The sequence below is a fragment of the Ambystoma mexicanum genome, chromosome 9, assembly GCF_040938575.1.
Source record: "Ambystoma mexicanum isolate Mex_15411 chromosome 9, UKY_AmexF1_1, whole genome shotgun sequence".
Lineage (NCBI taxonomy): Eukaryota > Metazoa > Chordata > Amphibia > Caudata > Ambystomatidae > Ambystoma > Ambystoma mexicanum.
Window position 1 is genome coordinate 656,912,029 of NC_090931.1, and position 26,229 is coordinate 656,938,257.

A 26,229-nucleotide genomic window follows, 5' to 3' on the forward strand; every position below is an offset into this window, starting at 1 on the left:
ACTCTTCTAGCTCATTGACTTTCATATTTCTGTCCTTCATATTTGGAATATTTGGAATACTTAAGTATACTCACATGCCCTGAGAACCTGTTTAACCTTTTCCCTTACTTGTAACCTTTCTTTTCTGCAACATCAGAATCTGCAAAGTACAACTAGTGATCTATAAATGCCATTACTGTCCTTGTGAATGAAGTCCCCTTGGGGTGTAGAGTATCTACTAACTTAGACTGGTTATGGAAAAGTATTTTTAAATTATATTTGATTGTTAAATATCATACCCTTTTTAAAGAACACTTACGTGAAAACTGATGATAAATAATTATTTATAACTGAAACCTTTGGTGTGAGTGTTAGTTGGCTACTTGTATTTGCGAATTTCATTGCTACAGCTCTACAGCTCACATTTACCCCTCTTGAGATAGGCCTGGCTGCTCAATCACACTACCAACTTGTGTAGTACAGACCTATACCAAAAGGTGGGTTGCCCAATACCAAGAAGATAAGTGTTGTGTAGTCTCACAAAGTATTACTACACCAATTATTACCTAATGCACCTCACCACCCATGCACCCACAGTCATATGACAACCACACCTTTCATACAGACCATATATGTTAGCTTCCCACACCTAGGCGATTTGTACTGTTTATCAATTTCGTACACCATAGTTAAGTCTGTTGTTTAGTCTACTCTCACATCTAGGTGAACTGTGTTGCTTAGACTACTCTCACATCTGGGTGAATTGTATGGCTGGGCCTTTTCTCACATCTAGGTGAATTGTATTGCTTAGCCTTTTCTCAGATCTAGGCAAATTGTATTGATGGCCATTTCTCACATCTAGGTGAACGACCTCTCTTGGGCTATTCTCGCATCTAGGTGAACTGTGTTGCTTTGGTTAGACATTTCTCAATTCATGTTGAACTATGTTGATTAAACCACTCTTGCATCTAGGTGAACTGTGGTGCTTAGCCATTCCCCACACCTACGCAAACTGTCCCTCTCAACCTACGCTCACAGCTAGGCGTACTGTTTGCTCAGCTGTTTCTCACACCCCTACCCCAATCCACCCGAAAAGCCAAGAATACAGAACCTACATATAGTTTAGCGGACAACTACTCCAACGAAAGAATTGGGCCTCCCTTCCCCATCCAGTCTAGCCCTCCACCATTCCCCCTTGCAGCGAACCATCGGGCCCAGCTCACCTAGACTCCAACAAACACTGAGACTACTGCCAAACAATGACCAGACTAAGACTCCCGATACCCGACCACTAAACAAAAACATGCAAGGAAACCATCCAAGGAACCTAAATCCAAGTCCTAGAGGAGAACAATCGCATAGCAGACAGAAACACAAAACAACTCAGCAGGGCAATTGCTCCTGCAACCCCTGCAAACACCAACCGCGGGGAGCGATTCGCAACTGTGAGGCAAACCACCACCAAACAAGGGAAGCCACACGCAACCGTGAGGCAAGCAAACAACCACATGAAGCCATTCGCAACCGTGAGGCAAACAACCACTAAATCACGGGAAGTCACTTTCAACCGTGAGACAATCTGATAGATACCTAAAGAACAGACAATGCCACGCCAAAGAACCAGCAGACTCGAGAGAAAGCAAGACGAAGAGACAACCGCAAGGGAACCACGACAGACTCCACTCTGCCGAACTACATTACACCAACAGAACGCACACCCATAAGCAGAACTAGAATAAGAGCAGCCCCCCCAAAAAAAGACTAAAATCACTCTGCCTTACATACTAACTCGCAACAATAGTCCACCAGAACAAATAACCACACATGCAAGTGGGAAATCGGAACCTCAAAGAAAAAATTATGAAATGACTAGAAGATTGGGGCACCACACCCTCACCCCGTACATTACCAAACACCAAGGGAACCTCTGTCAACACGGTCCTGAATTTGAGAAAAACCAGAGCAGGCCAGAAACCTGGCTAGCCGATAACTACAAATTGATCCTTCTTAACTACCTGCCTGACAACTTCAAATGCAAACAAGCGAACATGAAAGGGACAAGAGGAGGAGGACTTGTGGTAGCCTACAAAGAACACTGAATAATAAAAACAGCCAACCCCTTAAAAATCCCTAACTGCGAGTCCCTCGTCCTTCAACTTACCACAGACCAACAATCAAACCTCGCATTCTTTCGACTCTATAGGCCATCAACCTACAAAGCGACCATCGGCAAAACTTTCATAGAAGCGGTCCCAAATATAGACATAGAGCATGAACATCTGATAATTCTCTGCAGCATCAACATATGGTTCGAAGATGAGACCCCTAACTCGCCGAAAACATGATTCAAGCAACTTGAAACCATGAACCTCTGACAGATGGTGAAGGGAGTGACACACACAGCAGGACACACCCTGGACGCAATCTTTGCCAATAAAACCTGGTCACAACGTCCCCACCCATCCAAATACTATAGAGCGATCACCTCATTATCCCTTTTGTGATCCAAATACCATCAAAGCCACACAAAATACCCACCTATTTGGAAAAGAAACTGGAGAACTATCAAGAAAAGCAACATAACAAGCATTAAAGTTCCTTTCTTCTTAGGATTTCACATTTACAACTTCTTGGGTGATTTACTGTTCACCACGGGGCCCCCTCTGCGTGGCTCAGACCCACTTTAACACAAAACCGTCAATTGATCTCCCTCTGCCGGGCTCAGGTGAAATTTAACTACTTTTCCAAACTTTCTTTACTTCAACAAAATCCAAGACTTTCGACTGTGCGCTGTATTTTGCTCGACCCTTCGCAGGATCACTTAGATTCACAATTACTCATTCTCTTCTTACTTCCTAATATCAGGGCCTTTCAAAAAAAGCACAGTATCTTTTCCCCACCCCTGTGCAAGACCCCCCTGATATCCTGGCTGTGGCTTGTGTATCCGGTATTTTTATTTTTAGTTTTGAACCACAAGTACCACAAGGCTTTGTTCTTGCCTCTTTCTCTTTATATTCACATGCTTTAAACTTCCAGTTCCAGAATGCACTGCTTCTTTGCACCCTTTTTATACTATTCTTTCTCTTGCTTGGCTTTCAGCAATCTTTCTTTAGTTGTATTTACTTGATCCTTACGCCCATGCGCACCAGGCTCCTCTGAGCTTTGTACACTCACTGGCTGCCGCGTGGCAACAGTTTCCTTCCTTACGCCTTGGGATCAGGGCTCACACTCACAGCCCCTCTGACGCCTGGGCTCTCTTTACCCCAGGGGAAAGAGCCCTTGTTCACACAATGTCCGTAGCAAGTTCTTTTCCTGGTTCCAGCTCTCAGGAGGAACGGCTCCCTTGCTGCACTGCAGCCTTTCTCGCTCAGTAGGTCGCCGATCTGCCACGCCGTGCTCCTCACTTCTGGTCCAGCAGTCCTCTGCTTTGAGGTCTCCTCCACGTGAAACCGGTTCCCAGCGCGCTCACTGTGCTGTTTAGAACCACACCTTTTATACTTTGCATATCGGTTAAATGAAATCCGATGTGGATGATTGAAATTAATTGCCTGACTTTATTAAGGTGACAACATGGCCGTTTTCCATAGGAAGCTGTTCTCTTTTGATCCCTATGGGAAATCTTCCTTGCTCTTTGCTCGCTCTTCTTCGTCCCAGTGATTGGACAGTGGGATATGGTGTATAAAGGTAAGTGACCCCTGACTAAAGAGAGGGTTCTGGCTTGAGTAGGTGAATTCCCTTCTCTTTGTCAGTATCTGAGGCATTGTGGAACAGGTAGTTTTCAGAGAATATGTATACTCCTTTATATTTCCTGGCTGAGATGGGAGGAACTGGGTATGGTTACTGGTTAAAAAGTGAGAGTAAACGGGGGGAAAAAACCATTAGATTTCTCACAGCTCTATATACCGTTAGACGTTGGCCGTATTCTTCACCCGCTGGCTCTTTTTAAAAAAAAACATTTTTTGTAAACCCTCTCATTCATCCAGATAATCCGCCATTGGGTATTTTTAGATTGTCCCAAGCTGTCATTGTTCTGCAGTTTTATTTCTGGATCCTTGATGATTCTTTAGAGTTAGCACGAAGCAGAATCTGGAGGGACCACCATACTTTTGACCCTTTTGTGTTGTAACTCCGCTGACCTTATGGGTTATATTTACGTCATCCTGTGAATTCGAAAGAGAAAAACAACACTTCTTTGCCTTTTCCCACACTCTGTAAGGTTTCCTCCAGATTCTGCTTGATTACTTCCTACTAATCCTCTAGGCCCAGCTACCCTATAGTATTACCCCCCCTCATCCCCCAACCCCCTGCTCACTTTCTAGGGCAGGGGTTTGCACCCTGCAGCTCTCCAGATGTTTTGGACTACAAATCCCCCTGATCCTTCATCATTGACTATGCTGACTATTGGCTTTTGTGGTCCATAACATCTGGAAAGCCAATGGCGGCAGACCCCTGTTCTATGGACAGCGCTTAACCCGCTTGCTGACCCTCTTAGGTTATCATCTGTTGAACCTATTTGGTGACCCCCCACATACCCATTTGACCATACTGGAGCAACCTCTGTTATGCCAGTAGGGTTAGACTCCTTGCTCCCTCTCTGGGGATAACGCTCCTCTGATGATGTTCCTCCTTGCAGAACCTTTATGGCTAATTCTCCAGCTTACCCGCTAGTGATGACCCACTTGAATTGTCTCTAGGTTTAACCTTGCTCACTCTGGGGCTATCCCTTTTTAGAATCATCTTGTGGCGATCTCATCCTGCCAACCTTCTGGGTCACATTGCCTGCTGATTGTATATGAGGCATTTCCCTACTTCCCCCACTCACGCTGACTTGATGGGCTTATTACCCCACCATTGCTGATTCTTTTGGTTGTACCTGCCTGCTCACCCTTTGAATCCTTTTCCCATCTAGTGTTGATCAGAATACAAACACCCCGTTTCCTCCTACTTACCGTAAAGGGGTAATCCCCACTTCTGACACTAGGGAGAACCCCCTTATGTTCCTGTGGTTTAACAATGTGTTAACTCCTGTTTATACATTTGCAGTCTCAAATACAATTGATAGTGAATTGGTCTTTGGTTGACAGTGTTTTTTATTTTGATAAAGGTAATTTGGGTGCTGCTTGGTGGTGACTAGTAACACTCAGACTGCCGAGTGTGTCACAATTTATGAAGAACAGAATTTTCAAGTCACCTTCTAGCGCACCTAAAGTTAACGCTAACTATAGGTTAAATGATGTTCCAAAAGTCATGTTTGTTGTATCATGAGGCTTTTTTATTCCAAAAAGGATCCTCCAAAAATTGTTCTTAAATAGTAGTGCCCTCTACATGTGTTTAACCAAATCTGTTGGCTCATCGGGAGGGATTTATAACAGAAAATTCAATTCAAATTCATTGATTAGATATATACATGCCTTATGATTCAATATTTGCATTCATCTAGAGAGCTTGGTCCATGTTTAGATTCCAAATTAGTTTGAAATTGGAGTGGTCTTGGTAACATGTGTGTTTGGGGTTTCCCCTGTGCTGTTTTACCCCAATAGGAGTTTCTTTAAAGACTTTCGATTGAGACTTGAGAGCTTTTGAAAATCGTCTTCTTTCCTTGTTTCTCCCTCTGGGGATGCAAGTAAGCTGACTGTAAAGGAAGATTTCTGTGTTGGGGCCCCAGGTTTGGAACCATCCTGTTACTTGTTATGGTGTCCTTATTATTAAATGCAAGGTCACAGGATGTGTTTTCGAGGTGAAGCCCACACCTCCTTTGCTGTATTGTCAGGGATTATCCTGGATACCTCGCCATTCTCTTGTTTTTACAGAAATAGATTTTCCACACCGTTTATCATTTGGTGATAAGTGTAAAAAGAAAATCAGTATTCATCAATTTGTTTGTTGCGTGGGCTCATGTTCCCATGTATGGCTGACCATACCTGGGACCATGAGCCCACGCAACAAACAAATTGATGAATACTGATTTTCTTTTTACACTTATCACCAAATGATAAACGGTGTGGAAAATCTATTTCTGTAAAACAAGCGAACAGCTTGTTTATCCCCTTTTCAGGAGGTGGTTTAATGTACAGTCCACACTGCACTGTACAGGTGAACACACTCAAGCCTTCAACCACTTGACCAACCCTCTAGGGTAACCACCCTCCCCTGCTGGCCACCAGGCTCATCTCCCTTCTCGTTTAACTGTAGGGATATTCTCCCTGCTTACTCTGAAGTTTAACTCCCTCCTGCCACTATAGGAGTAACCTTACCCCCCTGCATATACTATATGATTACTCCTGAAATACACACACCCACAGTTTCCCTTCTAGCGGGGGTCCAGTCTCGGAAGAAGTCGAATCTTGTGGAAAAACTGAGACTCAAGCAGGTAGTTGGAGGTGAGTGGGAACTGATTCTGAGAACCTATTCCGAAAGACAAAATCCCACTACCTTGTTGCTAGTTCGTTCAGAATGCCGTTGCAGGGTTGCTCTGATGAAAGGTCTTATGTGCAAAAATTCTATCCAAGATCCCCTACTCGGTCCAATGGATGCGATGCAATAGCCCTTGGTGTTCCCACAAGCCCAGTAGAGAATGAGACAATGATGTTTGAAACTTGTTTCTGCCTTGACTTCCTGTACTGCTGTTTTCATTTCGGCAATAACCATGTACAAGCGCTGTGATACCTCTGGGTCTGAGCGCTATACAATTAAATAACTAATAATTAAAAAAGTTATACTGGACTGTTCTTGATGGATTTTGTTACAAATGTAACCCACATTCCTTGTCTCTTTCAGAAATTCTCTAAACGACGACTTGTTGCTGCCGTATTTGTCTACTTCAAAGCACGGCCCTCTTCATCATCACCGACATGTAAGGGATTGTCAACCCAAAGTGCATGGCAACGTGACTCACGAATCAGTCAACAGCAGTCGCATCTCCGGACCTCCAGTGGCGACGACAAGAGTGTTTGTGTCACACTTTCTGGGGGAAAACGGGAATAAAAAGGCGGTGTATGGACATTTCACTTTTGTTAACAATCCCTTGAGGACGTTTTCTGTGCTGGAGCCTGGTGGGCTTGGAGGATGCAGGGAGAACAGACTATCAACTGTGGAGGGCACGTCTCGCTTGGCACAGTGTTTTGTGGCCCAAAATGGAGGTTTCTTCAATGTAGCTACAGGCGAGTGTCTTGGGAATGTTGTGAGTGAGGGCAGACTCGTGCGCAATGCCAATGGAATTCAGAATGCCCAGTTCGGCATCCGAGCAGATGGAACCATGGTGTTTGGGTAAGACCTTGGCGCGGGATGCAGACCCCTAGGCTTTTACTGTACCTTGTTGATGGTCCACACAGAGCACAATCCCAAGTTCTGATGATGAGACTTTTCCCAGGTTTGAAATCCTGTAGCGTCAAAACACAAGCATTTTACGGAAGATGTGTGTCATGGGCATTGTTACTCCTTCCAGGCTTGAGTATTCTTGCGAAGTAAAAGGCCTTGGGCAAAAAAAACATAGCGGTTGTTCCCTTGCTGTGTGCCAAAAACTGTTGCAGCAGCTTCCTTTTTGATAAGAGCGACATTGCAAGGTGTGAGCTCTTTTGGTGTTAACTCACTGTTATTTATCTAGATACACGGTTCTGTTGTCTTTTCAGGCCTGACTCAAGTGAGCGAGAGTTATTGAATTGGTTGCGGGAGGTTACAAAAAAAAAAAAGGGTACTAGCATGCCAAACCGCTATCACATGAGGCCAGCTGAAGGCACACTCGTTTTAATTGGTTGTTCAGTGTTCTACGTTCCATTAAAGAGTTGTCTTGACAAGGTGGGAAGCAGAAAAGGAAGCTCATCTTTCCCTTCGACAGTTGCTGTCCATCACCTCCTGCACTCTCTGAAGGAGTCCACTATTCTGCAGCCCTGCCTTCCGTCCACATAAGCCCTCCCCATGGTCCATAACTATTCAATGCCTGCTTTAATGGTCTTAATGGTAGGACTAGGAGGGTTGCAGAGGTCACTGTTTTGTCTGCAGTCCATAATTCTCCTCCTGGAACCTGGTACATAGGACATGTAGTCATGGGGCTATGCCATGTGAGCGAGCCAGGGTTAAGTGGGTATATTCCCTTCTAACAACCAGTCAATTTATTTGTATAGCGTCCTATCCCTCAAGGCATCATGTCGCTCAAACAGCTGATGGTCATGAAAGATGTAAACGAAACCCAGTTGTCAAAGGGCGTAGGTATCTCTGAGCTTTATCTAAAGAGAAACGTTTTAAGATGCTTTTTGAAGGATAAGAAATCCTCAATTTTTCTCAAATTTTCAGGCAGCGAATTCCAAAACCTGGGGCCAGCCACTGAAAAGGCCCGGCCACCCAAACATTTGTTAGGAACTCCATTCTCAAGAATCTGAAATATTAATGATAGCTGTGCGCCATACAAAACACCTTTTAACATTGACACTTGGTTGATGGCACTGAGGACCTCCCACAGCTACTTACCATCTCCCCAGCCCTTCTTCAGAGACTGCTATCCGATCTGTCTATGTTTTACAAATAAAGTTATCATAGCACAATTTTATGCCAGCGGCAGCTCAGTGTGAGCATGGCATTTGTTTTTCTCCCTTTTATAGAGGTTTCTAGCAAGGCTCCCTTGCAGCAGTAGTGACTCGAGCAGCCACTTGAGCTTTTGTAAAGCCAAATCGGCCCCATTGATTGGTGTAGGCTAAGCTTACCTTAATGAACCAATCCTGGATCCCCACAAACAATCTTCTGCCATGAGTGAGGTCATAAGCAGAGTGCTTTGCAACATGAATGGTAAAGGGGAGAAAATATGTACTAAGTCCCACCCATCTTCCTGTCTGTTGTGGATCAAAGGGGGTCTCTGTTTAATTGAGCTCCCTGTGGTTCCTGATTAAAGGCAGGTCTCCCTTGAAGGTTTGGCGAGAACAGACTTTCGGTCTCCATCAAATCACATATTCATACCCTCTGAATGGGGTCCCCCTTCAGAGGGTATGATTGGGGGTTGCCTACTGTTAACACATGTACCAGATATGACACTTCACTTTCCTTGATACTTAGGGGCGGGAGTTGGCTTCAGGTTGACACAGTGCATATCAAAGGTTGTCTGGTGTTTTTCTGTCTTTTGTTAGCCTCTACAGCTAGGCCCCATGTGGGCCTGTGTGAGGTGAGGTATATTCTATTAGTATGCTAATTATATTTAATTGCTGCCACCGTCCTGCAGGACCATCAAGTGATAGGGTGGATCCATGGAGCCTTTGTTAATTATTAGGCTGGCCATGGCTGGGGGAAGTTTTCCCCTCCCTCTTTTGAGATGCCATGATGTACTCCTGGGTGCCACATTCCAACTAAATGTGACGGGGGAACTGTGCCTGTAGGCTGTATCCACCCAGAGTACACAGGTCTGTGTATGTTGTGCGGTGAGCATAGAAAAATGTGTGCAGATTAGCCCCACACATTTTCCGGAGGTTGACCTACGCTCATTCAATTTCATATAACATTTTTTTTTAAGCCAGGTGGGTGCACACCCACCGTGCGGATGGTCGAATTACTCACAAAACCCAGTTGGGAGGGAGAGAATTTTTTGACAGTATCATATTGGCAAATGTATATATTGGAGCTAGATTAGGATTTACAGTTTGGAGAATCCAGCTGTAATAGGGAACTTTTGTTTTCATGTTTTATGTTTTTATGTTTGTTGTATGAAATATCTGTGAGATATAGCTGTTGGTTTTTGTTTATATCTATATATAGGCCAATATGTGCGATATTCACTCATGGCTATGTTTACGCATATTGATTTATATCCTAAAAATGTAAATGGGATAATTAGGGCATATTTTATGAGACACCTCAAGGTGTCTCACCCGCTAGTCCCAGGGATCTGTCATCCAGGTGGCCAGGACATGGCCATCACATTTGGATCCAGTTCCTGGGGGTGGACCAGTGGGGGCGGATCACCTGGATGAGGGGCCCTCGGGGAGTGGAAGTAGGACACCCTAGGGTGAGATGCAGTGTATCCCCTTCCCAATAACACCTTTCCCTCATCCTACCAGGTAGGATACCTAGGAGTTCAACCCCCCCCTCCCTTTTCCAACCCAAACCCTTTCTCACGGACAGTCGACAGTGAGCGACAATGGACTAACACCAGATCGTATACCTCAAATGTCCCAACACCATGGACAGGGAAGGTCAGGCAATTACAGATTATTACACACACCTGACTTCCATCACACTTCCCCACACAGCTAAAAGGTGTAGAACGAAAGCACACTCAGAGCGAGGCAAGCCACATGAGGAAACAGCAATTCCAAGATGGCAGTTTAATACAAGAGGAAGGATGGCAAGATCAGAGTCACAAGGAAGGAAGTACCCGTGACTTCTAAAGTTAATTTTGTGAGCCTTGGAAAGTAAGAAACCGAAGACCAGGAATTAAGGCTGATCAAACCTTAACAGTGTGGCAGAGGTACCCGAGGCTCTGCCATGTCGATGAGCAAGATGGGGACGAGCGATTGCCGCAGTGGTACTGTCCTTGGCTCCTACAACAAAGCTGCTTCAGAAAAGACGGCACAGCTGCTGAGTTAGAGAGACTGATAGCAAACCAGCCTGTGTTTTGAACCAAGGTTGCAAGCAGCAACATTGTACAAAGAGAATAGTGTGTGAGGTGTTTGCAAAGAATGACGTGGAGATGATTTGAACGTTGCAATTGAACCTTGAGTGGCCCAGAAAAAGATACAATACCCATAGTGGTCCGGAGCCACGTGGGTGCCTGTTCAAAAGTCTCTGTTAGGTATCCAACTGATGCTGACTGTGAGTAAAATTAATGACATCAAAGTGGTCATGCAATGGGTCAAGCTAAACCTGTGCACGTTCGAAAATCTTCGATAGTTTAAGTGCATCACAATTGGTCCGAGCCCCACCCAAGAAGGAATTATCTGAACTTAGTTTGGAAGGGATCTGAGCCCGGAAGAGGGTGATCCAGCCTTGAGCTTTTGTTTTGAAACGTTTGATGTGGAAAGGGATCTGAGCCAAGCCGAGAGGGTCCAGGGTGAACACCCAAAAATGAATACTGGAAAGAGGAAAAGGACGTTATCGTATTGTTTTGTGTAGCAGACCCTCTAAGCCGAGAGACTTGCGAGAACCGAAGAGACTTGGACCCAGAAGGTCTTGAACTGTGTAAATGGAACTGTATCCTTGTGCCCCAGAAGCCAGAGTGTGTGCTTTGCTTGAGTGAACCGCCTTGTCCCGTGCTGAAAACGTGGGAAGGGAAGCCAAGGGGCTGAAAATCCTGACTTAACATTTTGTGAACACTTCTTTCTTTTTCATGAACACACCCCAACTCCCTACATTATTTGTACATTAGTAGTAATGTTTGGCAATATTTTCATTTTTAGTATAGGCCCTTTTTACTTGACAAGACTCCAGCACAACATTATTATTATTATTTGATGGTCGTAGTTTGCTCCCATCTGTAGATTTAGGTTTAGGTAGGGGTTTATCTCACCCATGTGAAAGTTCAATAAACACCCTTGAACTGTGTTCACTTGTCTGTCTTACTGTTGATCCCATGCCTTCCTTACACTGCTGACACAACAGTGTTGAGAGATCTAATACTTCATTACATTATTATTGAGATAAGATGGTATGGGTCTGATCACATTTACATCCTGGAATGTTTAAGGAATGACTATCACACAACTGAGAAGGAAGATCTGAGCTAAGTTATGGAGAATAAAAGCAGATGCAGTGTTTCTCCAGGAAACACACTTACTGTTTACAGAACAATCCTACTTGGTAAACTAGAGAGATACTCTGCAGTTTTCTAGTTACCTTTCTAGCAAATCAAGAGTGGTTCGCATTCTGTTTCTTAGAAATATGCAGATTGAAGTAAAGGCAGTTACTAAAGATGAGGAAGGAAGAATGATATTTAGTCATGCTGGATGGTAATAGATTTACACTTCAGTCCATATTAAGCTCCATATATGGACTGTGGGGGCAGTGCTCCAGATAAGATTTGGAAGTGGGAGTATTTTAATCCCCATAAATTGGGAGTAAAATTATTTTTATGGGAGTAAAAATGTAAGTCCAATTCCCAACGAGTATTTTATAAGCGAGTGAATATGTTTTAACTGAAAGACGGAAATGTTTTGGTAATATTTATTTCTTTGCATCTAGTTATTCATGCACATTAAAAGATATGTTTACTTCTTACAATGACGCAGTTAAAATAGTTTCTGCCAGTGGTACTACTGGTCCAAACATATCCATGGAGCTGTGAAGGTGAAAGCAGGGGCGCAAGATTCTGCATGTCTTTTTTTTTCCTATGTTTAGTCCCTCTTTTTTGGGGGGGGGGGTATTTGCCAATTTTTAGGGAGCAAAAGTGGCCGATAAACCCTGTATCTGTAGGGCTGCGTGGCGGAGCGCTTCTTTTTTGTTTGTTTTAAAGAGTTGGCCAAATGTCTGTCAAAATTCAAGAATCTGAATATTATTTTGCAACGAGACTTTAACTGTGTCATGGATAGCACATTGGATCGTTCTGCTGATTGTAGCTATGCAGGGGCAAGAGCAAGTTCATTGTTTCATGATCACATATTCAATTATTGATAGTGTGATTGTAATTGATCAAACAAAAAAGACGTGGCTTATATGGTTGAGCTGATATGCGAGCTCTGCAGATCCTAATATTCTTCATAAGTGTTGGTTGGTGTTAGTATTCAAGAAAATAGATCCTTCTGTGTCGCAGTTCACTGGAATTAGATGGTAATAAGCCTAAACCGTTGCTTGTATGTTGCACAAAAGGAAGTAAACTCCAGGACTCTGCACCATTCGGTATAGAATTGTGTTCTTATTTATTGCTTGGACATAAAAGACCGAAAAACAAGTGAAACAAGGGGGCATTTGACCAAGCAATAAATAAGAGGTGGAGAAAAAAGAAACCGTTCAGAGCATAGGTATCAGCGCCTTCTGCAAACGTCTCTCTGCCAATGACAGTCTCTTAATGCAGAGGGCCTAACGTAACAAACACCAAAGTTCCTTTCTTATCAGGATTTTCACATTCACAGGTTCTCGGTTGGTCTCCCTCGTTCGGCTCGGACCATGATTCCCCCTCGTTTGGGCTCGGACCCCTTTGCATCAAAAACCAGACTTTCGATTGTGCGATGGGTTTTGCTTAAACCGTCGCAAAACCACTTTGATTCACACCAGTTCTTCTTCATCTTTTCTTTCTTTGATCTTGGAGCCTAGTACCACGGCCGCTGCGGCTTCTCTCCTACTCAATCTGTCATGCAGCAGTCGTGCAGGAGGGCCCTGTGTATCTCTGACACACAATACAGGATTCTTCAATCTGGTTTCTTGGCCTTCTGCTCTGAAATCTGAAGGTGTCTAGAAAGTAACGGCTTTCTGCCTGAAAGGTCAAGGGTATCTCCCTCCTTGTGCACCCTTCGTGGTTTGCCATCTTTCTTCCCTCATTCGGCTGCCATCTCGAAATTGCTGTTCTTTCTTGTGCTTTGCCTCGCTCAGAGTGCTCTCGTGCTCTGCCTTTTATCCGTGTGGGGAAGTTTTAATGAAAATCGGGTGTGAATGATTACAATTAATTGCCTGACCATGGTAGTGGGACATGTCAGGTACACAGTTCGGGTTTGAGTCTGTTTTTCCCCAGAGCGGGCTGTCCATGTGAAAATGTTTGTGCAGTGCAGGAAAAGGGGGGTGGAGGGGTAAGAGTTTCCATATATCCTACTGGGTAGGATGGGGTAAAAGGGTTGCAGGGAAGTTAGGGATACTGTGTCTGGCCATCTGGTGTCCCACTCCTACTCCCCGAAGACCCCTCACCCAGGTGATCCTCCTTCTTTGACCCACCCCTAAGGTCTGGATCCAAAGGTGATGGCTGTGCCCTGGTCACCTGAGAGAACTCCCTGGGACTAGCGGGTGAGACACCTTTTGGTTTCTCACACTTCCTCGTTACCACTGCGTTGAGGAAGATTTCCTCTGGTGCTAGTCTTCTCACTCTTGGGGTTCCAGACTCTTCTCTCGTTGTGCCCATTAACGTCCTTGCTAATACTGGGCCAGGGAAAAGCCACCTTAGACTTTGTGTACACACCTGGGTCCCCTATGGTTCTCATGTACCTCCTCTTACCTCCTAAGGGGCTTTGGTACCTTTCTGGGATTCCCTCGTCTGCACTTGTGGCTTCGTGGCATCTTCCTGGCTTTGGGATTCGGTCAGCCTTCCCTCGGCAGGCGGAGAACTCCATTGGCGTCCTCTTGCCGCTCTCTGCTTCTCGACTTCGGACGCCGGCTGCTTTCCCCAACAGGACTGGATACCGCTGCATTCGCCACCAGTGTGCTTCTTGTTATGGCTGCATTCAGGTTTGCGGCAGGGCTTCTCTCTACTAACAGTCCTTCGTTAATTTTTATATTTTGTATCCAGTTCCTCCCATGCGGATTACACAGGTCCTTCATTGTTATTGGCTTCATCCTCATGCTTCCTTGGGGCCACCTCGTACCAGTGTTCCTCGTCCTAGTACATTTGATCTTAGGCCCTATGTTGCAACAATACATAGGCTTGCTTTCCATGTAGTGGCTTTGGACATTAAGGAGGGCTTTGGAATGTCAGGGAATAGCAACATTTATTGGGCTGTACCCCCAGTGATCATCTTTATCCCTCCCCATGAGGTCCTCCCGCATTATACCACCCCTAGGGGGACTATTGGGGAGCTACCACACCTCCCTAGCCTTATGGAAAAGGGCTCCCCCTGAGGAGAAGTGACAACACCTTGTGAATCGTCACAATACCAAACAGGTTTTGGGGAAAAATGGGGATAACTGGGGTCGATTATTGGCAAGAAGACTGAAAGGGATGTCTGAGCAAACATTAGTAAAAAGCAAACTTTATGGTTCTGGTATGCCGATAACACATCAAATACTGGTATTAGTATTAATCTACCAATTATTCTATTCTGAAAATATTTAACCGTTAATTCTGAATTAGACCAGTTTTTTGGAAAGATTACACTTCCGTAGCTTGAATGCCGAAAAACATTGTTTTAGACGGACTGTCAATTCAGGAAGTTATTACAGCCATTAAGCATTTGAATATTGGCAAATCTCTACGGTTGGACGGCTTACCAGTAGAACCTTCCGATCCTTCTCGACGCAATTGGCACCCATTTTATGTGAGTTATATAACTATATGTTGGATGAGGGTGATATTTGTCCTACTATGAAGGAATCATTAATAACATTGATTCCTAAACAGGGCAAAGGTCATAACAAGTGTGAAACCTATGGGTCAATTTTATTGCTTAATGTTGATATTGATATTTGTGAATCGGTTAGATAATTACATAGTGGATGTTATTCATAACTCACAGACATGCTTTATTAGGCAGAGGCACTGTTATGATAACATAAGGACTAATTTATATTCTAGAACTATATAATAGGAATGGAGGGGATGCAGTGTTGATTTGTTTTGGATGCAGAGAAGGCATTTGATAGTGAATTGGCGTTTATTGGAATATACATTGAATAACCTGGGATTTGGTCCTTGTTTTCAAATAAGGGTGAATTGAATGATTCTGGACATTTTTCATCTGGAAAAGGGTACTAGACAAGGATGCCCCTTAACTCCTTTTTTATTTAATATTGCCCTATAACCATTAGCGGCATACATTCGTCAAGAGGAACGCATTAAAGGAATAAATATTGGAGTGAAAGAATACAAATTACTGTCAAATGCAGATGGTATGGTTGTTCTTTTGTCAACACACAGCGAGTCTTGTGGTAAGTTTAAAGAAATGTATGAGGAAGTAGGTGAATTGTCCAGGCACAGGATTAACTGGTCGAAATCTGAAATCTTACCACGTTCGTTGGAGTGTTGCAAGGAAAACTTTGATTCATAGAACTGCAGGTGGTCTGAAGATATGGTAAAATATTTAGGTATTATTTTAGTACGCGACATAAAGAGAATTGTGCAAACGAAAGTATTTAAAGTTATTGAGAACATGAAAAAGGAAATCCGGAAATGGAGTACACTTGAATTGGGAATTTGGGTGAAGATGAATACAATAAAAATGGTCCTTTTGCCCAAAGCATTGTATATCATTCAATCATTATGTTTGCCTTTTAACAAATGCATGCTCAATAAGATTGATAAGGATTTACAAGATTTTATTTGGGCTGAAGGCAAGGCTGCATAAATTCCTTGCTATTTCTTAGAAGTGTTAAGGGTGGATTTGGGTATCTAGATCTTGAGAAATACTACAAGGGATTCCTTCTTAAGAAGTCGGCTTATTGGTTTATGGGAGAAATGGAGGATAGTCCTTGAAGGCTCGGCATGCATCCATTAAATGTAGATAACATATTCAATCAATCGGATGCCTCTGGCTGGGAGTGTTCTCCCTACAATTAAGGCTTCAAGAGGGGTACTCATTGCATGGTTAAAGGAAAATGGTGAAAACATTTACCTTAACAAGGAGGCCTCTTTATGGCACAATCCTGCTCCACTACTAAACAATAGGATGCTGTATTGGCCCAGGTGGGATATTAAAGGGTGTGCTGAAGATAAAAGATGTCATAGGAGATGTAGATGGGGTCATCTCTTTTAATGAACTGAATGATTTATTCCTTAAATATAAACCTAATTTATGTAAAATATTTAACATGCCTCCTAGACCGGTATCTACCTTTTCTACATTCATGCCTGAAAAGAAAGTACGTACGGCTGTCGTGAAAAGTCTCTAAGCGCTTGCAGTAACCTGCAGTTGCACTAACCTACTGAGCCATCTTGTGTGTATTAGAGCTTATTCGAAGCGTGGAGGAAAATGCTGAAATCAGCCAGGTCTCTCGAACTGGGTGAGCCCGTATGCTTGTAAGGGGTTAACTGCGAAGACCCTTCTTGAAGACATAAGCATCTAGCTTTTGCAAGAGGCTCTACGCAGTCATTGGGAGCCAGCCACAGCTGTGCACAGCGTTGCTCTTCTTCGCGCTGCGAGTCAGGTGCACTAATAACACAGGAATGCCAAAACAACGTACACAGAGCCTGGGAGCCAAGACTGGCTGTTTCTGAGTTGTAACTTTCCAGGGGAAAACATGTTTGCTGCCTGGAAGGGTGAGTCTAGAAGCTTCTCGAAGAGCTGGTACGTCATAATGATTGACATGCAGCCCCTAATAAGAGAACTATTCCTGGGCCAGTGAGAGAGGGACTCGTGCTCGGCTGTTGGTGAAACAAGCGCAGGAAGAGGAACAGCGCCTGGACGACCAGCCGTGCACTATCTGGGCCGAGACTCTTAGCATCACATGCCCGCTCTGGTGTAGGACTGTGGGGGGCTTGGCCAGTCCTCCCCTCCTCTCTCGAGGGGTGCCGGGCACCTGTAGCGGCGAGGGTCCCGGATGTGATCCGATCGTACCTTCATCTACATTATATAGGAGCGTAAGACAAAATAATTGCATATTCATCTGTGACTGACAATTGGCATTATACAGCTTGCACTTTCATTCCCATATTATTGTAAAACGCTGCTTAGTTCTCATTAGACACTGTAGAAATAAATGCAAGCAATATATTCTGTGTGATTGGCTTTCTTCCAGACTGAGTTCATCGTGCTTTTGCATTAACTTACTTGTGTGGGAGGGTGATTAGGAGTGATTTTATTGCACTAAGAGCTGGTCCCAGGGAGGTGTGGGTTCTCCTTTTTCACTACATTTGGTGCTGTGAGCAGGATTCTGCGAGCACGATGCCCTTCTGGAAGAAACAAGCAAAGGATGAATTCAATGTGGGAGATAGTGCACTCTCTCACATTCCAGGATGGCTGGCAATAAAGGCCTGGTCGGGTGTGGCAGACATTTTGCATCAGTACTCGGCACCGAGGGGATGGGACATGCTTGAAAATGATGTTTCCCCGGCGGTAATTAGTGAGTGCTTGGAGAGTTTACCGCTTGGGAAATGCAGACGGGAGCTAAAAGAAGCTGGAAACATAGGCTGGTTATTCCTGCAGGCGCTCAGGAAGTTGCATGAGAATGAATTGCTTAAAGATGCGCAGATTTGCAAATTAACAGATGAGATTTCCCTGCTCCAGGAGCAACAAATCATTATGAGAGAGACCCTTGAATCGTCCGTTAAGTGGGCCGATCAGATGGAGGACAGGTGTGCCTCTTTAGCTTTGCGTGTAGCCATGCACAAGCGCAGACAGCGGCGGGGCAATCCGTCAAAGATAAGGATTTGTGCACTAATTAGGAAAGATAACTGGGACCCAAATTTATGGTCGGATGAAGTTAGTGACAGCAAAACTGAACAAACATTTGACTGGAATGAATCTGTTGAAGTCAGGCTTGCAGAGTTAGACTGCCCTGACGAAGAGGAGCTGGAATGTGCTCCAAAGAAATGTGTTTATCCAGCACGGCCGTTAATCACTAACAAGTCAAAAGGCCAAGCTGGCGGTGCAAACATTCAGAATACTAGATTGTCCGCGATTATACGCAGACAGAGCTTTTAGAGATTGCTAAGTTATTTAGACAGAGGGCAGGTGAAGCACTTCTGAAGTGGTATCTACGTTTGTGGGATACGGGTGCCGATAGCATCTTCTTAACCCCAGAAGAATTGTTAAAGATGGGTTCACTCACTACTAATGTAATGCTGGGGCAGATAGTGCACGATGCGCTGGGGCAGCAAGGCTTGCATTCCTTGTTTAATTGGCTTCAGACTGCCCTGTTGAATCTGTATGCGAGTCCCATGGATATGGAAGAGAATTGAGGTGTTTGGGGGTCACTAACGGAAGCGACAGATAAGCTTAGAGAGATGGGATTACAGTTTGCACTGTGCAGTGCAAATTTTGCAGGGCCTGACATGGAGTTGTTTACAGCTGGAATGTGCGCACGCTTGTTGAGAAATGCTCCGAGTCATATGAAGGGAGCGTTGCTTTCATTGCTGGGTCCAGCGAAGGCAAAGCCATTGGTGATGCGGCACTTCTGTTAGGGCAATTCGAAGGGCTGGATGTGCGCAAAGCGGCGCGCCCAGTGGCAGCGAATAATGATTGAGAAAAAGCGTGGCAAAAATGTAAAGCCTAAAGAGAAAACTGACACCATTGAGGTCACGCGCAGACAAATGTGGGTGGACCTGCTAAAAGCGGGAATTCCAAGGGAAGAGATAGACGGTAAACCCACACCTGTGCTGCTTGTGAAATGGAAGAAATTGAGAAAACAGGGATCAGGAAAAACTAAGCCCTCTGCACCCTCTGAAGAAGAGGTGTTGAAGCTCAAAGTGCAAGCAAAAGGTTACCCTGATTTGGCAAAGGACAAGTGGGAGGTCCCAGACCCCATTTTTGATTGAAGGGCTGGCTCTGTCTTTGAGGTACGGTTAATAAAGAGAACCAGTCCTAGAGACAGACGCCCTTTTGTGCCACTTACATTGTATTTGGATGAGAAAGTAAAACGCGTCTTGGCTCTATTAGACACAGGAGCTGAGGTAACCATTTTGAATGGCAATCCCAGTAAATTATCTGGTCCCAGAGTTCTAGTCAATGGTTATGGGGGAGCAGAAACTGTTGCAAAAGCCTTTAATGTAAAAGTATCATTAGGCGAGGGATTGCCTTTCACAGCAAATGTCTTGATTGCAGACATACCAGAGTATATTCTTGGCATGGATGTGTTGGGCAAAAGTGTGACTACAGATTTAGGTGAATTTGTTTTTGGCAATCGGAAGGTCCATGTGAGAGTTGTTAACCCCGTTGTGGTTGGGCATGCCAAATGGTCCCCCTTGCATTTACCTCCTCCTGCTGAGCCAGTGTGCGTGAAACAGTACAGGTTGCCAGGAGGGCACAAAGAGATCGGTGAAACTATTGAGTCATTGGTGAAAGCTGGCATAATGAGGCCGGCAGTCAGTCCATTCAACTCGCCGATCTGGCCTGTCTGCTGCCCAGATGGGGCGTGGCTTCTGACAATTGATTTTTGCGCCTTGAACAAGAAGGTGCCACCCTTAGCTGTGGCAGTGCCAGACATCATTACTCTGATTGAAAACCTTACAAAAGAAGTGGGTGAATGGCATGTGGTCCTTGACCTGGCCAATGCATTTTTCTCCATTGATATTGACACTGAATCACAAGACCAATTTGCTATCACTTGGGGAGACAGACAATTTACCTTTACTAAATTGCCCCAGGGGTATTTGCATAGTCCCACTCTGTGTCATGGATTGATTTCCAGAGACTTAAAGATGGTGCAGTTGGATGATGTGTATGTTGCTCATTACATTGATATCATCATGCTGACCAGTGCTGAGAAAGAACATGTAGAAAAAGCTGCTGAAAAATTGATCACACACATGCAAAACCGGGAGTGGGCCATAAATCCCAAAAAGGTACAGGGGCCTGCCCAAGAGGTGAAATTCTTAGGTGCAATCTGGTCTGGGTCAGTTAAGAAAATTCCCGACCCGGTAATTGACATGGTTCAGCAGATGGCTCCACCAGCAGATAAAAAAGAGGCACAAAAGTTCATTGGGTTAATGGGTTTTTGGAGAAATCACATACCTCATTTAAGCCTGATACTGAAACCCATCTGCAAAGTCACCAGAAAGAAACATGATTTTACATGGGGCCTAGAGCAACAGTCTGTCTTTCAGCAGGCTAAGGACGCTTTGCAGAATTACATCACGCTGGGCCCGATGAGAAAAACTGATCCTTTTGAACTGGAAATTCTTGTCTACAATGATGTTGCTGTGTGGAGCTTGTGGCAAAAGCAAGGACAGAAAAGAGTGCAGCAAGGGTTCTGGTCAAGAAAGCTTACAGATCCTATGATAAGATACACTCCGATTGAGAAACAAGTTGCTGCAGTGTACTGGGCTCTAGTCGAGACTGAAAGAATCACAGGCGAGCAACCAGTGACAATTTGCACAGAAATTCCGATCATGGGCTGGGTGCGCGACACTGCTGCAAGCGGAAAAAGTGGCAGAGCGCAAGACGCCACTCAATGTCAAATGGAAATGGTATTTACAGCAATGTGGGAAAGCTGGCCGCACAGGGGTTTCCAGACTGCAAGGACAAATGCTGGAGGCAGTGAACTTGGAAGCAATGCCTGAACTGAGCACCCCTGTGGCGCTGCCAGAATCTCCCTTCAAAGTCGCACCCGCCTATGATACATTGACAGAGGAAGAAAAAAAGTCTGCATGGTTCACGGACGGCACCGCAAAGTATGATAAAGGGCAAAGACACTGGCAAGCCGTTGCATTCCAGCCCCACCGAGAAGCACTGCTGATGAGAGAAGGTGTGGGAGGATCCAGTCAATATGCTGAACTGCAGGCGGTGGCCTCCGTGATTGAACAGGTGAAAGCGACAGAGACTGCATACATATACATGGACAGCTGGGCCACGTATCAAGGCCTGACGCATTGGGCACCAGCATGGAGAAGAGATGGCTGGCAGATCAAGAACACTTCGATCTGGGGAGGGCCGGACATCTGGGAAGAGATGTGGTGCAAAGGTGAGAGGTGCAAAATCTGCATTGGGCATGTCGATGCACACATGCCCGCTGACACCTCACTGGCTGCCCTGTTCAACAACGAAGTGGATCAAATAGCAAAGATTCGCCCAGTGACAACACCTGAAGAAGCTGAGGTACTGCAAGGAATGGCTGACTGGGCACACCAAACCTCAGTGCATCTAGGGAAAACAGGAACTTATCAATGGACTAAAAGGAGACAATTGCCCATTACCATAGATCAAGCCAGACACGCTGCCTCCCAATTTTCAGTGTGCTGCGAAGTGAAGCACTACCCCCTGGAGAGGAAACCTCAAGGCCCTTTGAGAAGAGGTGAAAGAGCTGCTAGCGTATGGTAAGTTGACTACATTGGCCCATTACCACCCGAGAATGGAAAGCATTGTGTTAACCATGGTAGACACATACTCTGGGCTGCTGTTAGCTTATCCAGTCGCCCATGCAGATCAACGGGCTACCTTGCAAGGAATGGAATACCTCATCAGGCACTATGGCATCCCAGATGAAATCCAATCGGACCAAGGCAACCATTTTGCTGTGCAAGACTGGGTGTTAGAACAAGGCATCAAATGGACACTGCACATCAGTCGATACCCAGAATCGTCTGCTTTGGTGGAGCGCAGCAATGGGCTGCTCAAGCAACAAATAAAAAAACTGACTTAAGACTCACACTCTCAAAGGGTGGTCCAAACACCTGGCACAAGCGCTGTTTGAACTGAACAATCGTCCGTTGGGAAACCGGCAGACCCCCTTTGTGAGACTGACAAGTGAGAAAGTGGAATCCACAAAGACTCTTGTGTGGAAAACCGACAAAGAAGCAAAGCTGCCTGTGCAAGCCACTGCAGGCAGCATTGGGCTTGACCTATCTACCTGTGAAGATGATGTTATACCAGCGGGGCAAACCAAATCCATATCGCTGGATATTGGAATCAAATAGCCAGCTGGCACTTATGGACGCATTGCTGCACGATCCAGCCTCGCGAAAAAAGGCATTGACATTTTGGGAGGTGTGATGGATCTTGATTATAGAGGGACGTATTTGGTACTCTTACACAACGCTGGTCCCTCTGCAGTACAATTAACCAAATATGACCGAATTGCACAATTGATTTGTGAGCAAGCAGTTGTTCCCCTAGTGGTAGAAAGTAAGCAATCCCCAGACACTACACTGAGGGGGGAAGGAGGCTTCGGTAGCACGGGGAAAAAGATGTGGGTTCACCATCCAAACAAAAAGCCTGAGGCTGGGGAAGTGTTAAATCAAGGTGTTGGAAGTACCTATGTTGTACTTTTGCAAAATTCTGACATGCCTGTTTATATTCTCACTACTAGGCTCACACCACGAACGTAGAGCAGTATGAAAGGGATAGGACTTGCCTTGCTGTGGGTGCTCCTGGCCTGCCAAGCAAACGCTTTCTCTGTAAAGAATGGGTTGATGCAAGACGCTACATGGACTCTGAGAATCGCATGCACTACATCTGATGCTCCAGTCCTGCATGATAACTACAACCGCACCGTAACCTGTGAGAAAAGTGCTACAAATGAGTATCCACATGGAACTGCAAAAGTACTAGCTTTGCATATTGTTGGACACCTTTTGACACTAACTCATATGACTGGCGCTTATGAAATCTTAGGCCCAAACGTTTCAGCGAATGGATTCAATAATTTGTTTGATGTTTCATGTTTCTTCTGCCCCAAGGACTACAGCGCGTGTACTCGCCTAGAATTTTTGGACTATAACTTGACTAAATGCATTTCATACAATTGTACGTTGAAACAGCCACTACCGGATGATAGTATGGTGTTTGTATCTAAAACTAATATTGTATAGGGCAGGCATCCCACTTGGAGAATGGTATTCTTCAAGTCACACAAAGTAGAAACTGTAAACATGCTGGATTTTCCAGTAGTAAGACAACATTTAAGTTGCAAACACGTAATGCACGCCTCTATCATTACAGAGGTACACTTAGACATAGATTTATCACAAGGCAATGTTTCCTTAGTACTACCAAGCTGCTACAAATGGAGTCAATTTCTATGGCCCATCGCCAAATTGCACATAGCTAGGGGGTTAGATTCATTAATTGCGGGAGCAGCGGGGGTGGGAACGGGAGCTTTAAATGCTTTTGACATAGAAACTGTGTGCAATAAGTTAGCCACTATGGGTTCTGATGCCAGCGCCGCTATAAAACCTCTGGCCCAGTGGGGCCCATTGATAAGCCCTACCCTGCGCAACACTGCTACAAGTATTGGCAACCACTGGAGATGGCAGAATTTTAGCTATGAAGACATTTTCTCTGCCATAGGGCAGGTCAACAAGACTGCTAAAGACACACAATGCATTTTATGGCAAACTTTGTTAAATCAGCAGGTGTTGGCTTTCCGCTCCGAATGGCGGCGACTATCCTCAACCCACTGGCACGCAGAGCTACAATTACCAGCAAACATATGGATTAAACCGCTTGCTTTTGATTGCATGAATAACACATGCCATGCTTTAATGCAAGTTAGTAGAACTGCTTATGCTTTAGAAATATGGTGTCCTTTTATAGTATTGCCTATGAAAATCAATGGTTCCTGGTGGGTTCCGCAGACGAGGGGAATGGTTAGACAGCCAAAACTACACCATCCACAGTCACGCCTGCATGCCCTGGGATCAGGGGTGGGTGTGTCCCCAAACTGGAAGGATTCCGGACCCATGCATGCATCCCGTTGCAGGAGAGTACACCTGGATGCAATACCACATTAATGGGACTGACATTTTCCAGATAGATCAGCATAAAGCCTGCATGGTTACTAATCATTCCTTGCTTATTAACAATTACAGGTTATTAGGGAATCCTCAAGTATTTTGCGTAGATCAGGTTGTGACTATCTCAGACATTGTTACTCACACCTTATATTCATTAACCCAGTGGTCTCACACTACTCTGCATGCTGAGCTCACGCATCTGCTTAACTGGACTCTACCCTGTGGGGTGATTTACTGTCCGGCTTCAAGCTATTAGATAATTTGCCCAAACTGCTTGGATAGATTTCCAGACGCAAGCTACCTCCGTTATCTCTGCAGAGTGCAAGCTGATGATAGACGGGAACCAATTAATCAAAACTGCTGACCATCTGCAATCGGTTACTACTCACCACTGGTGGGATGTATTCACTCGATGGTCTCCCTGCTCCACTAAGCTGCTTAATATAATGCTACATCCATTGCTGTGGCTGCTGATTTCCCTAATATTTATTCTTATCGTTTTCATTGGGCTCTTACGCAGAATGTCTTTCCTTTATACTAGAATGACTTCGCTAGAAAAACACTTAATCGGCCTACAGCACACCGTACATGCTTCTAAATCATGGAACTGAGTCAGCATTTTCAGGTCTCACTTCGAAAGGGGTGGAATGTCGTGAAAAGTCTATAAGCGCTCGCAGTAACCTGCACTTGCATTAACCTACTGAGCTATCTTGCGTGTTTTAGAGCTTATTCGAAGCTTGGAGGAAAATGCTGAAATCAGCCAGGCCTCTCGAACTGGGTGAGCCCGTATGCTTGTAAAGGGTTAACTGCGTAGGCTCTTCTTGAAGACATAAACATCTAGCTTTTGCAAGAGGCTCTCGAGGGGTGCCGGGCACCTGTAGCGGCGAGGGTCCCAGGTGTGATCCGATCGTACCTTCATCTACATTATCTAGGAGCGCAAGACAAAATAATTGCATATTCATCTGTGACTGACAATTGGCATTATACAGCTTGCACTTTCATTCCCATATTATTGTAAAATGCTGCTTAGTTCTCATTAGACAATGTAGAAATAAATGCAAGCATCATATATTCTGTACAATTGGCTTTCTTCCAGACTGAGTTCATCGTGCTTTTGCATAAACTTACTTGTGTGGGAAGGTGATTAGGAGTGATTTTATTGCACTAAGGTCGGGTCCCAGGGAGTTGCGGGTTCTCCTTTTTCACTACAACGGCTCAATGTGATCACATACAGGAACAATTGATAGAGTACATGGGAACTGATATTTCTCTGGAGCAATGGAATAGGCTAAATGGAGATTTATGATACAAAACTGGATCTTAACTTAAATCTTATTCAACAAAAGATAAGAGGATGTTTATATTGGACCCCTGTAAGGATGAAATCATTGGGTCTTCCAGAAGATAATTGCTGGGGTTGCGGGCGACGATATGGTTCTCTATATCACATGCTTTGGAGTTGTCTGCGAAGTGTTGGGTTTTGGTCTGAAGTATTGGAAAGAATAAATGTCAATAAGGGACTGTAATATCGGATATGCCTGTCAGGGTATTCTTTTTTTTTTAAACTTTATTTAACAATTGTGGTGGTACACTTTACTTCACAGCATGACATTCCATAACTTTACACATTACACTTATCCAATTTCGGGACTCGATTCCAGTTTAAGGCTTCTGCACTCTCGGCACATTAACAGTACTCCCCGGGCTGCTTCCAACCGACCCCGATTCACACAGGTATACCCTAAATAGAGCCCATATGTCCTTGGGTTTGCATGGGCTTGGCAAGGTCATTACGTATTGTTCCTCACACTCATTTACATAGGTCAATTCTTTAAGAAAGTGGTTTGCGCTCGGGGCGTTTGTACTTTTCCAGTGCTGTAGTATACATTTTTTCGCCACTGCGCATGCTACATTGAATAATCGCCTAACCACTTCCGAGGTCTTGCCAATGTCACCAAACAAATATTTCTGAGGTGCTAGGTCCGCTGGGATCTGTGTGATATCTTCTAGGGTGGAGGCCACTTCGCCCCAGA

General features: G+C 44.6%; 1 protein-coding gene across 2 annotated transcripts in view; it reads left to right on the forward strand.

Moving 5' to 3' along the window:
• Nucleotides 1-26,229, forward strand: part of NAGPA (N-acetylglucosamine-1-phosphodiester alpha-N-acetylglucosaminidase) — a 330,108-nt gene that overhangs the window by 34,457 nt on the left and 269,422 nt on the right. Inside the window, exon 2 of one of the 2 annotated variants that reach the window (XM_069615430.1) lies at nucleotides 6,757-7,245. In XM_069615430.1, coding sequence (XP_069471531.1) covers nucleotides 6,757-7,245 — 489 coding nt within the window. The remainder of the gene's footprint in view (nucleotides 1-6,756; nucleotides 7,246-26,229) is intronic. The other variant, XM_069615431.1, reaches the window with a different exon arrangement.